The 13,610-nt window shown below is 43.0% G+C and overlaps 1 protein-coding gene across 4 annotated transcripts in view; it reads right to left on the bottom strand.

Moving 5' to 3' along the window:
• Positions 1–13,610, bottom strand: part of LOC105009214 (A disintegrin and metalloproteinase with thrombospondin motifs 14) — a 69,044-nt gene that overhangs the window by 8,311 nt on the left and 47,123 nt on the right. For 2 of the 4 annotated variants that reach the window (XM_029120474.2, XM_029120475.2), the window contains exons 6-16: positions 13,415–13,571; positions 8,978–9,083; positions 7,196–7,339; positions 6,647–6,779; positions 6,065–6,178; positions 5,152–5,300; positions 4,007–4,179; positions 3,505–3,638; positions 2,911–3,034; positions 2,631–2,711; positions 156–322 (exon numbers count right to left, since the gene is read on the bottom strand). In XM_029120474.2, the coding sequence (XP_028976307.2) occupies positions 156–322; positions 2,631–2,711; positions 2,911–3,034; positions 3,505–3,638; positions 4,007–4,179; positions 5,152–5,300; positions 6,065–6,178; positions 6,647–6,779; positions 7,196–7,339; positions 8,978–9,083; positions 13,415–13,571 (1,482 nt within the window). The remainder of the gene's footprint in view (positions 1–155; positions 323–2,630; positions 2,712–2,910; positions 3,035–3,504; positions 3,639–4,006; positions 4,180–5,151; positions 5,301–6,064; positions 6,179–6,646; positions 6,780–7,195; positions 7,340–8,977; positions 9,084–13,414; positions 13,572–13,610) is intronic. The other 2 variants (XM_029120476.2, XM_029120477.2) reach the window with 1 other exon arrangement.

The following is a 13,610-nucleotide window of genomic DNA, read 5'->3' as shown; positions in this document are numbered from 1 at the left end:
GGGTATGTAGAACTGACATTCATCTGTTGCCCCTACATTTTATACAGTGCTACAAACCTTGTTAAGTTATGGGCACCTGTGCTAGCAATTTATATGTTTATCTAAAGCCCTGTGTGTCTCTGATTTGAACCATCATTTATTTTTTGTCTTCTTACCAAGACAACAATTCCCTCATGAAGCGGTCCAATTGTTTTGAGGGTCTCTTTCTCACTGCTCCCGAAGACATACTCCCACTCCAAACCGCTCTCAATGAAGGTTTTGGACTTGGCATCTTCACTTTTTGCGTTCAATATGAAGTTGCCAGTGACTTGATTCTTAACAGCTGTGGAGCACAGGGACACAGACTTATTCAAAATGCGTTGGATGGTCAGAGACAGAGAGAGCGTGTGTGTATGTTTGTGTGAGCGTGTGCCAGTGTCTTTTTAATTGAAATTCCACATGGCAACTGTCTTCTGCTCAAAGCCTAAATAGGCTACTAGATACCTGCAGAAATCTATGTTAATTGACCAATACAGACATTAACATCGTGTTTATGTGACTGAAATTCACATTACAAATTGCACTGTAGCAATAAGGATAGCATACTGTAGCAATAAGGATAGCACACTGTAGCAATAAGGATAGCTCACTGTAGCAATAAGGATAGCTCACTGTAGCAATAAGGATAGCATACTGTAGCAATAAGGATAGCATACTGTAGCAATAAGGATAGCATACTGTAGCAATAAGGATGGCATACTGTAGCAATAAGGATGGCATACTATAGCAATAAGGATAGCATACTGTAGCAATGAGGATAGCATACTGTAGCAATAAGGATAGCATACTGTAGCAATAAGGATGGCATACTGTAGCAATAAGGATGGCATACTGTAGCAATAAGGATGGCATACTATAGCAATAAGGATAGCATACTGTAGCAATGAGGATAGCATACTGTAGCAATAAGGATAGCATACTGTAGCAATAAGGATGGCATACTGTAGCAATAAGGGCAGCATACTGTAGCAATGAGGATAGCATACTGTAGCAATAAGGGCAGCATACTGTAGCAATGAGGGGCAGAAAGAAAGAGAAAAAGTGAGAGAGAGAAAGGAGCAAGAGAAAGAGTGAGCAGGGTTTGGCTGGTAGCCGCGGTGATACTGACTGACCCTGGGCTGTTCACAGACAAAGAGCTATTGTGTGCAGAGTGCACACACACATACACACACAAGTACACACATCATCTTGTTTTTCTATCTTAGTGAGGACCGAGAATGTAGTACCATAAAAAAAAAAAAAAAAACGTTTTTCTAACCTGTATGCCCAAAACTGACCTTAACCCTTAAAAGAGCACAGGCCAAATGTCCTCAGTTCCCACAATTTTACCATAATTGTTGAAGGTTTTCCCTAGCAGATAGGGAGTAACAATTCACTTCCAATGAAATTACAATTTCACAGGCACATGTGCCTAGACCCATGTATATTGGCTCAGACACAGACACATCTGAGGTTGCCATTATAATGTATTTCACAGGATGTGCCAGCAACTGTTCATTTTTCATGGTTATTTATATTGCTACAATTGATCCGTTACTAACTCTTGCCAAGGATTTCAAGGGTGTCACAGCAGAACGTGCAAAAATGACCAAAGCTCCACTCCATTGACTGAGTTATAACCACCTCATCTGATCTCCGGCTGAGAACCACACCAAGATATTTCTTGCAATTACTGACTCGTTGTGTCCAGAAACTTTACACTGATATATTGGCCTCCTTTTCTTCTTGGGGTGGGTAAATCAGCATCGATATTACCAATAAACAATGTTAGATACATTGCCCACAAGAAATGTAATCTATATTCTAAATAGGAAGAATTTATATTCAAGGCCACATCTTCAAGCAGAGTCTGTGAAATGGTAGTCTGTGATTCCAAGCAGTAGAAAAACAGAGGCAAAAGTCTAAGAAACCTATTAAGTTGAGTTTAAGGCCATTTGCACATTTGGATCCTGTTTGAGCTCCTATTTGCAATTCAGAGAAAATGTTTCCTTAACAAACAGCCTCAGTTTGTGCCGAGATCAATAAGGGTATGATCAAACATACACTTCCAATACTAGCCATTGCTAAAAGCAAATATGCATACAAAACACACATATATAAATATACAACATATTAATACACACAAATATGTGATTTTACATGCAACCTCGAACATATATTTAAAACTCCTGGTTTGGTGTTATTTGCTGCAATGCTTTCCTTCTCCTGATTGGTTGGGTGTTTATGGTATTCCACTTCCTCTATGCCACATCAGGTAAGATCTGTTTTGCATGCACAAAGAAACTCAAACACAGACATACACACTCAAACACACACAGAGGTACACAAACACAGACATTACACACACACACACACACACACATACGCACATACACACCACACACACACACACACGCCCAAAAACCTTTGGGGGCTTCTAGCCATGATTTGCATATAAAAAAGGGGATGACCGAATCGTGTTCTGGGAGAGTCCAATAAACAGACATACTGGACAAGTTGACTGTGACAGACAAATGTGTGTGTGTGTACGTGTGTGTGTTTTGCAGTCATGTACACTGTAAGTGAGCGTGTGATGAATTAGACGCACTTACCAATAATGTGTGGGGTGGTGCTGTTCTCCTCAATAACGATGTGCCGGGCCCCAACAGGAATGTCAAACATCTTCAGCATCCCTGCAGTGTTAAACAACACACAGGACAACTGGTCGGTCATGTGACCCTTTTCAAGGTCCTGTGCTCATGTTTTTCTTTCCATAGTTATTACATCTATTACTTCAACAGGCACTCATCAGGTTCCAACAGATGGAAAACAAACATCACCCGGATTCCTGAACAGACTGGTGGTTGCCAATGGCTGTGATGTCACCGTTACCTGTCTTTTTGGGCGTCTTGGTGAGTGTCAGCTTGACGGTGCGACAATGTGAGTTGTCCCCACCGCACACTCCACACTTGTCTTCCTGTTTGTACGAGCCAACCTCTTTGTCGCAGCCCACATGCTGGGAGGAAGAAAGGCACAGTCAGCCAATCAGCCAAGGGCACGGCTCTGTCAAGGGTTGTCTGAATCCTACACTGACTGAGATTAGTCTGGGGGGTTTGGATGACGCAGACCAAGGACCACCAGTCGGCAGAAGACTGCAATAGATGTGATACCTATCTAACGAAAAACACAGACTGGTGCTGAAGACACAACATATGTTGTATCTGGCTCTTAATCTACCTAAACAATTTAGTCTGGATGGGAAAATGCGTTAGTTTAAAACTAAACTAGAACAAAAACATGAAGTAGTCTTCATAGAAACAGAGTGAAAAAGAGCAGGGGAGACAGAGGAAAAGTGGGGCAGGGAAACATTGAGGGATTAAATGAGCAGGAATGAGACAGATAGAGAGAGAGACAGAGAGAGGACGTTAGACAATTAACTGAAAGGGAAATAAAAAGAGAGACAGCTCAATAGGTGGACGTACGTACCAGACATTCCCCACGGGCGCAGACGCTGAAGGGGTCCGTGTAGCTGCATCGCGTCCCATCATGCATCACCTGGTTCATCACGACGACCTCACCCGTCTCCTTGGACTGGCAGCTCAACTCGCACTTGTGAGCCTCTGCACGTGGTGAACGAGAGATTTGGTGAAGGTTTCTCATCTCATCTTGGTGTAGATATTGCGGGACAGGACTTTGAGAGCTCACGTTCGGCTCTTCCCGCCTCCTTTCATAGGTCATACCCACTCGACCACACCGGAAACAACAGCTTTTGAGCAATCGTTTGTTTGTGAAAGCATTCTTTACAAACACTTGGCCAAATGCGGATTAGGGATCTAAAGCTCTGCTTCTGGTGCATACGTCCCACTGCAACATGGGTTTGATTCTGACCTCTATCCTTCACATGTACTTCTCTCCGGTTGAATAAACACACCCACGAGTCAAACAATAAGTGCTCCGTGTAGGTAACAGGGTGTCATTTGGGACGTACCATCTGGATGCTCGTAGGGGAGCCAGGTGTGCTTCACATTCTTGTGGTACTTGTTGCTCCTCTGGACACACTGCTGGGCGCGGAAGTCCTCGTAGGGTCCCGCACATTCCTCCATGTTGCACATCTGGTAATCGAAGCTGGACCCGGGGCAGTCACGGCCGCCGTACGCTGGCCTGGAGACGGACGTGGCACAGCGACAAAGACACGTGTAAACAACGGCAGATAAAAGCAACGCCACATCTGCATCCCAAATCTAAACCTATCCCCTGCACAGTTTTGAAAAGAGCCATGTTCCCAGACTCCCAGGCAAAAAGCACCTGACTGAATAAGGTGACAGGCTTCCATTTGCCCCAGATTGGGTGTAGTATAGATATGAGGGCCAGCCAATCGGTGATTAGTTACCAGCTTACGTCACAACGGAGGAACTAATCACTAACGAGGTGTCATTTGTTGTTTTGACGACACACACGTCTTTGGTTTAAGCGAGAGAGTGATCGCATGTCACCATGTGCCTATGAGTCACGCAGCCTTATGAAGGCTACATACAGTGGGGCAAAAATGTATTCAGTCAGCCACCAGTTCTCCCACTTAAAAAGATGAGAGAGGCCTGTAATTTTCATCATAGGTACACTTCAACTATGAGAGACAAAATGAGACACAACCAATAAATTAATTACAAATCCTACAATGTGATTTTCTGGATTATTCTCATAGTTGAAGTGTACCTATGATGAAAATTACAGGCCTCTCTCATCTTTTTAAGTGGGAGAACTTGCACAATTGGTGGCTGACTAAATACTTTTTTGCCCCACTGTATGCAGGCTATGTATAAAGGCTAAATATAGCACACAGGAAGGCTTTCTAAGCACTATACAGCTACTTTGCAAATCATCAGCTAAATCCAAGTAAGCGTGTCACTTAAAATACGTTTTCTAGATAACAATTACTACATTTGGCAAAAAAAAACGATAAGCCAAATATATCTTTAGCAACTGTCCATTGAAACAGCACAGTAAACAATAACAGGGTTCATGCAGGCTAATTAAATTGGGACAATAGGATGGGCAGTATTTCCGCCAGTATAATTGCTCTATAAACACATGTGCGCTGTGTGAACGCGCGTAGGACGCTGCACCCCAACTCACGCAGGATTGTTGCACGTTCTGCTCCGTGAGCGTACGCCGCCCCCACAGGTCCTGGAGCAGGAGCCCAACTTCGTCCAGGACCCCCAGTTGCCATCGTGGCCCTGAGGCTGTTGACTGGACCTCCAGATACAGTGGCCCTTGAAGCACCACTAAACAGACATCCGTCGAGAGACAGTGGAGTCAATACGGTGTCCTCAAACACAGTAAACGTCTCTATGTCCATCACACTCAAGCCACGGCCGCAATCAGCCCCGAAGACAGAACGGGTCAGAATTTCACATTAACTTTTACGTCTAAAAGCAATCAAGGGTACGGGATTGCGGAACACACACAGGACACATGAACTGTTTGTCCAGTATGCACAGTCGAGGCCAACAAAAAGCACAAATTATCTTGAAAAAAAGAAAAAATTATCTCCAGAAAACTGTTTGAAAATCTTCTGGTACCCATGTGCTTCTGAAGAAGTGTAATTTATTACACATCCATTTAGTTTAGATATCAGTGAGCTTATTATTCAAATAGCACCACTGTTTTATTTCTACTATCCATTTTATTAATTCAGAATGTACTACGCACCAAAAGTTGAAAGGTCAAGGTGCTGGAAACTAATATGTAACACTGGAGAGATAGTAAAAAGTTGCTCCAGTCAGATGGACCTTTCTTACATTTTCTTTAGGACTTTCATCATAACAAGTCTCCACAGATTAAAGAAATTTTCATCTGACTGGAAGTGTGCGGTGCATTTCTACCATCTTTTCAACAATCGATTATGTTAAAACTACTAAAGCGTGCACTTTCTCAAGGATTTGTTTTCTCCAAAGCCCTCTGATGTCATTAAATATCCATTACCAGCTCTATTTCTCACAGCTGTCAATTACTGTCTGTGGTCTCCTCTTTCCAAAGAATTCCTCACCTTTCCCGGGGCACATTCTGTCCCGTCCACTGGTGGTCCTTTCTTGGTCTTACAGAAGTACTGGTTGTCAGGGTGACTGCACCAGAGCTGCTTGCAGGGGTCGTACGTACGGAACTACAGAATGAATAAGAGAGATGGAGAGAAAAATGGGAGTGGACAGTAAGAAAAGGAGAGAAAAACAGAGACAATTACTGGGAAATCTATTTTTCCCGGTCTCAATAATTTTATCTCGATAGAATATATTACAGAGACTAATGTTAGGGATGTTTTTTTAGAATTAGTATGACTCAACGCAATTACACTGATTATGTGGCCTCATCTATTCAACGTCTGTCCTTCGTCTAACCTTAGTTGGTTTGATTACTTTTCAATTTCATCCCCGGTAGATGAAACCGGCCCCCCGGCGCTCCTGAAAGCGCATCCCAAATAGCATTCTAATCCCAACCGGCCCCGGGTTAACAGAAGAACTGTGCATAGGGGAATAGGGTCTAATTTGGGGCGCAGCCTGATAGGCTGCCTTGTCGCCAATATCCGGGGCGTTATCGGCAGTTGCCTAGCAACGTAGCCGGCGGGCGGCCTTACAGCGGTGCACATCTTGTAGCCCACGCCAAAGTCGAAGCGGCACTGCTCGTCCATGGAGTAGTTGATCCCTGGCAGCTCAGGAAGCTTGGGCCACTTGTGCTCGAAGGGGTCATCCAGGAGACAGTCGTAAGAGCTGGGGGGGGGGGGAGACAGGTGCCGTCAGGACAGCGGCGGTCAGGTATTAATGTACAGCCCATAAGACACATAAGAAGTTCAAAGGTCACGACCAGATATCTTCCTAAGGAAGTAGCACATCAGAGGATTGATTTTCTGCTCTACCTGACATTAATTGCCCAAACAGAAAAAACAGTGGAAATGGCCTTGAGGTCAAGGTGAGAATCGCGGGGCAACGGGGCCCGTCCCGAACTGACCGGGGCTCTGACCTTTTCGTCTAACCTCGCCTTTTCTCTGCATGCTCTCAGCCACTACGGCGGACTACGGCGTCAATAGGCCAACCCACGGCAAGGTGCACTACAGCTCTACCGGTTTCGGCCACATTGGCAGCAATCAGAACAGACTGAGGGACCCCCGGCACAGCGCGGGCCTTACTGGATGTATCGGTTGAGCTCCTGCTTGCTGCAACGTGACCAGTGGTAGCGATGGAAGGCAGCTTGGACCAGCGGCGCCATGATGCTTCCCATGCTGGTCTCGTCGGCGCAGCGATTCCCCTGGCCGTCATGCTCCATACCTAACCTGTTGGAATGGTACCTCAGTTACCGATCAGCAAGATGAACTGCAACGCTCTCACATGGGGACATGGCCCCAATGGTGCATAGTTCAGGGGGGACGCACAGAAAATTCTCAGTGTATTGGACGGTTCTTGTCCTTTTAAAGACACAGCACATCCCCTGGGAAAAGAGCTTTCTAAGCAGCTGAATTCGGGGATGCAAAGGTTTCTGAGACAGGAAGAAAGGTTTGAGGCACTGAAAACAGAAAGAAAAAGAATGTGAAGGAAACAAAAATAGAGCAAGTGGCTCCTATGTAATATTCCAGTCTACCCTACTTGTAGTGAACACTATGGTTGGAGAGGAGACATAGCTTTGAAATTCCAGTCAGGGTAGCATTGAATTGGCTAAGCTGCTCTCCATAGGGGGTGGTGTTGAGCTTCCCATTGTATGCACTTCTGTAAAAATAGGTCTAACTGATGTTATCTTTCTACTGTGATGTTCTCCACAGTATAAGTATACAAAAAAAAGTATGGACAGAAGAGGCTAAAAACACATTTTGTGGATAAAGGGCTACATCAGAATCTTTTAACTCATCGGAGGACCAAACAGAAATTCTTGACGGATCTACTCAAAATCAATTTCTGGATCAGGCAAATGTCACTTACCTGAAAATATATAAGTCCATCATTATTTCTACATTTGATGAGTTTCTTTTCAAAATGCTGGTCAATTAGCTTTTATTGCTTAACAACTTTTGAAAGAGGTTGGTTTGTTTTTTCACTATGTATTTATGTCATCATGTTGGTCAATGACAGATATGTATTGATTTGAAACCAATCAATTAATAGCTTAATCTGAGAAGCTTAATCTGCAGCACTTTGTGAAATTCTATAAAACTGACCGATAGGTTTTGCAACATATGAATAGGTAATAAGTTTATCCCACAAATTATATATTACCGGAATCAATATGTTAACATTATCCTATTTTAATGTTAATATTATATTGATATACTCTATATATAAAAAGAGATATCAATACAACATGAAATCTGTATGGAAATCTTCTACATTTTATACTTGTCATTGAGCAGATGCTATGCTTATATAGTAATATTTTACAGCCATGTGTAACGTCATGAAATTAAGACAATAAGGCATTTTGGAATAACTCCGTAGTAGCATTAGACACAGAAGAGAAGAGAGCAGAAGAAGGTTCTGAGATAAATCCATCAAAAGAACAATAAAGTCTTAATTCCATTCTAGTCAATGGTCCGTATACCGTGAGAAGTGCTTGTACAACACCTGCTGCAGCTTCCTGGGAATTGTTTCAGGAGTACTTGAAAGGCAATTCCTGGAATTTAAATTTACGGTCTGATTGAATTGACATGGAACTGGTCCTGGAGTACCTCTCTCCTGTGTCTTCCATCTGTGTCCATACTGTGTCCCCAATGGCACCCCACTCCCTTTGAAGTGCACCACCGTGTCCCCAATGGCACCCCACTCCCATTGAAGTGCACCACCGTGTCCCCAATGGCACCCCACTCCCTTTGAAGTGCACCACTGTGTCCCCAATGGCACCCCACTCCCTTTGAAGTGCACCATCCAGCGGTCAAACGTAGTGCACTGGAATAGGGAACAAGGTGCGCGACGAGAAAACTTACACATGTCCAGTCTCGTGCGCGACTACAAAGGCCGATGAGAATCCATCCTCGTGGTTCAGAGTACAGCTCCTCAACGGATGGCACATGCCGGTCACCGGGGCATAACCTAGGCAACACAGACCACGCACACAGTACTGATAATGTACCGCTAGGTAGACACGACACCCTGCCCTAAGACACGTGTTTGCACAGTACCTACCTGTAAATATCAAATAACTATATCACCCTAATGCTCGCCTGCTGGCACGGACAAATACCGCGTGTGAAACCTTTCTGGCACGCTGCAGTTCTACATAAAGTTTACCCACATCTACCTATTTCGCCAACTGGCCGAGTGAAAGGTTTAGCAACTCTTTAATAAATATCACGCAATTTTACTTGTTTAGCAAATCTGTAAGGCACAGGGCCGCGGCTTACACCATGCAAGCTTTTGCTGCGACTGCGTTGGCAAGTTAAACGACCTGTGGGCCTATTCATTTAATTGTGTTTGCTATGGCAACCTGTCAAGAGGCCTATACAGTTATGTCTGGAAATAATTGGACACTGACACAAGATTTGTTATTTTGGCTGTTTAGCAAAATATATTAAAGTTACAGTTCAATAATGAATATGGACTTGAAGTGCAGTCTCTCAGCTTTAATGTGAGGGTGTTCACATCCAAATTGGAGGAAGGGTTTAGGAATTACAGCTCTTTAATATGTAGCATCCGCTTTTTCAAGGGACCAAAAGTAATTGGAAAATTGACTCAAAAGCTGTTTCGTAGATTCATTATTTGTAATCTTTTGTACTAATTAGCACGAAAGAGCCATTGGAATTATAATTACAGTGTAATAATGTAATACTAATGTCTGACACTTATTGACTCAAACGAGAACATCTAACATCATTGAAAGCGAACACAGATTTTGAAGCTGTATTCTTAATGTGCGTTAAGAGTCACCAACTTGCAACCATTGTCCCAAATTTTATCCTACCTTCTACAAGGCACACTTCATTTAACCAGAGTGTGTAGCACACTATCCAAGATACAGGGCGCAGTTTGGCACGCAAGATGTGTATCTGTTGGAAGCTGATACGCACTGCTGAAATTTGAGTGACACGGCTACAGGCGACAACAGGCAAAGGAAATGCCTTAATAATAAACTGTGTCAATTATCCAAAATTGCCCCGGAGGCAAACATTAACACTACCATTAAAATGGACACTTGGTAACTTAAAGTAAACCGAGTGAGTTTTTGGCACGACATTTTAGTCAATCTGTGTTTTTAAACGCCTCTTCTATGCAACACTCTTGAGGCTTTGACATAAAGCTTTAAAAGCATACTGTTAAACCCAGTGCAGGCAAAACAAGACAGGCTTTATAAATCCAAGCACAACCTCATAATAAACACAATACAACAAAAGAGAACAGTTATACACAAATAATTGAAAGCAAAGCACAAAGGACACACAAATAAGTCTACACTCGATCAAGAGATGTGCAGAGATTCTAAATTAGTTAAGCGTGTTCTTTCCGTTCAGAAGCACATCCATCTGGTGTTTTCTCTTTTTGTATTCCAAACAAATTGTCATGCTCTCTGACATTGTGAAGACTGTTGGCATGCAGGTAAAAAGCAGAAAATGCAGACAGACAGATGTTGATAGATGTGGCTACTTAAGAGAATCGTCTACGTAACCTGTTGACTATGTCACAAATGGCTGGGTATTCACTCAGTAGGGCATTACTTTTGACGAGAGCTACCATGGGCACCCATGTAAAGTAGTCCACTACATAGTCAATAGGGTGCCATTTGGGACTCATAATCACTGGTGATTATCTAGAACACAGCAAGCAAAAGGGTTTGCAGAGACAAATCAATATAACCAAATATTAACCCGTTCAGGTTTATTCCGGTCGTGTTAAAGACATTCTCACAACAGGCTTTTCCTGCTGGGAAATAATCAATAAGTTACGGTAAAAGTCCAATAGTTGTGTTACAGTCATATCCAAGAGCTATTCAATAGGTATATCCAATTGTTACACTGCTTATAGTGAACAGACATTCCCAGTGTCATTGGCAATTATGTAGTACAAATCACCACATGATTCAGGGTTGGGCTCTGTTTAATTTTATTCTATTCAGTCAAATCATTAAGTTAACTATAATTGGAATTAGCAGTAAATCTGGTTTGAATGATGATGGTAGAACTACTTAGTCCTAACCCTAAATGGATGATGGATGGTGTTGCTTGAACATTTAGTGGCGCATCACATATTGAGATTTTGCTAGTGCAATGACACAACATACAGCCACGGCGCTAAGCTGGCTCAGCCCTTTATCTGAAGACAGAAAAAAGACATTCAACAGAATGTAGGTCACATGTTATGTTCCCACGGAAGAAGCCATGGTGAGCTTGGCATTGTAAAAGTGAGAAAGACTTGCAGCAGCTTCAGTAAAGCACCTTACGTGATAAATCACAGCAATGTATTAAATGAATTAGGAGATAAGAGAGATAGATTAAACGAGGCAGCGGTGTAGATTGAGTGAATTGTATCATAAATTAGACATTGATTCAACAAACCTGTCGGTTTCTACTGCAAGAGGAGAGTTAAAATCACAAACATTCAATAATACAACTTTCATGTCTTGTTTACAACACACAGCCACACCCCCTCACACACACACACACACACACACACACACACACACCACACCACACCATCTGTAGTTACATCAGAATTGTATGGCGTTGCTAAATTTAAAGACAATTCTAGAATATAACGTTAGTTTGATTCAGGCCCATTTAATTCATATCGTTGGAAGTTGCCTTTAAGAGCTGTTGGTCTATTTTTAGGTGTGCAATCCTCCAACTCATAGTGAAACACTAGCAAGGCAGTGCGATCTTTACCTCTTTGCCTGGACAGTGCTTCCCGGCTGCTACAGAGCACGGTCCAGCCCAGCCATGCCCAAGGTGCCTTAGAAACAGGCCTGTTTGGCCATAACACACACTGGGTGCTATGGTAACTCTTGAAGTGTGACACACAAAGGAGCTAGTTTCTGATTCCATTTTTAAAAGGGTCACATGCCCCCCCCCCCCCAAAAAAAAAATCACATCTCAAGAAATGTTGTTATGCTTGTGGTCAGTGGGCGACTGTACAGGTCTTCTAAAAAACATACCAGTTTTAACTGGATCTGTCCATTTTTATAAGGGCAAACAACATATCTCTAAGACAACTTTCAAACACTTTGGACAGTAATTGTTAACTCTAAAAGTTAGTCTGAGAATAAAAAGTTAATATAACAGTAGTATTTCATGTCTTGAAATGATTTAGAGACCAAGGTCTCGATTCAGCCTACACTGCGGAAGTTCAGAATGAAATGTAAAGACAATGTCTCAGAGTTCAAGGCCAACTCCATTGGTTTATTGCTTTCTATTTTTGGAGTATTTCTACAATTTTGTTGCACTTTCTGTTAGGTTTTTATTGTTTGGTTTCTACTCAACAACTGTGTGTATGATCCTTTTTAATTATTATTTTATTATTATTATTCAGCTCAATCTGAGATAACCTTTACATTTCAGTTGTGCTACAGCGCTGAACCTCCACAATTAAGATTTAATCAAGCCTTAAAGGCATTTGCATTAAAAATAGACAGACTATTACACAGACAGATGACAGACATCTAATACTACTTCTACGCACACTGATTCTAAACATGGCAATGTAGGTAAAGATTGAAATTAGCTTAGATTAGTATCATTACGTAAAACAACAATGAGGTTACATCTCACATTCATTTTCAGTTAGATGGCTCTTGGTCTACAGAAATAAACTGCATGAAGAACCAAAAAAGAACAACAACATTAACTTCTGCGCATTTTCGTGTTTTTTTCCCCTTACATGCCAAAACCCTTTTTTTTTTAGATCTGATGGTGTTTCTCTAAGCAGGTTGGCACCAGTGCCCAGTCAGACAGCAAGGAGTGGGGAAAATACTCACTGATGTACTCAGCTATGTGAGGTCACCACCTGCAGATTTTTCAGGTCAATCTCTTCGTCCCAAATGGCTCCCTAATCCCTTTATTATGCACAACTTCTGACCAGTCCCCAAAGGGTTCTGGTCAAGGGGTCCACTATATAGGGAACAGGATGTCATCTGGACCAGACCTCAGTTCTGGCGCTCGCAAGCAGCTGCAGGTCTGAGGTCCGTTCCATCTCTACTCAGGGAATTCCGGAAATAAACTGACATTCCAATCCAAAACTGAAAAAACAATTAGGGACTTTGGATATCGGCAGACTCCTGAAATCTACCCTGGAGCCGAGATTAAACCAATCGGACTCAAGTCAAGTTTCCAGAGACCTTACCTGAGCGGGACTCGACCGGCGCCAACCCTTGTGAACGTGAAGGAAGTATCAGTGGTATCAGTCTGCACAGGCCTCGATCGAGAGGAATACAGTACCTTGCATACCTGCGGGACCGAAATCTTGCCTTGTAAGGAAGATCGCATGGTCATGGTACTCAGCGTGATCTGGGTCCCGTCGCTGCTGTGTGTTGGCCCAGCGACACACCTGCTCCAGGCTCCGGGACGGGTTGCCACGCTCAATCAGGCTGATGGACTGGGTGGGGGTGGGGGTGAGGGCGGGGGGGACAGAAGG

This window comes from Esox lucius, chromosome 6, assembly GCF_011004845.1.
Source record: "Esox lucius isolate fEsoLuc1 chromosome 6, fEsoLuc1.pri, whole genome shotgun sequence".
In the NCBI taxonomy this organism is placed as follows: domain Eukaryota; kingdom Metazoa; phylum Chordata; class Actinopteri; order Esociformes; family Esocidae; genus Esox; species Esox lucius.
The sequence above is the reverse complement of the archived record's forward strand: the minus strand, read 5'-3'. Positions and strand labels throughout refer to the sequence as shown.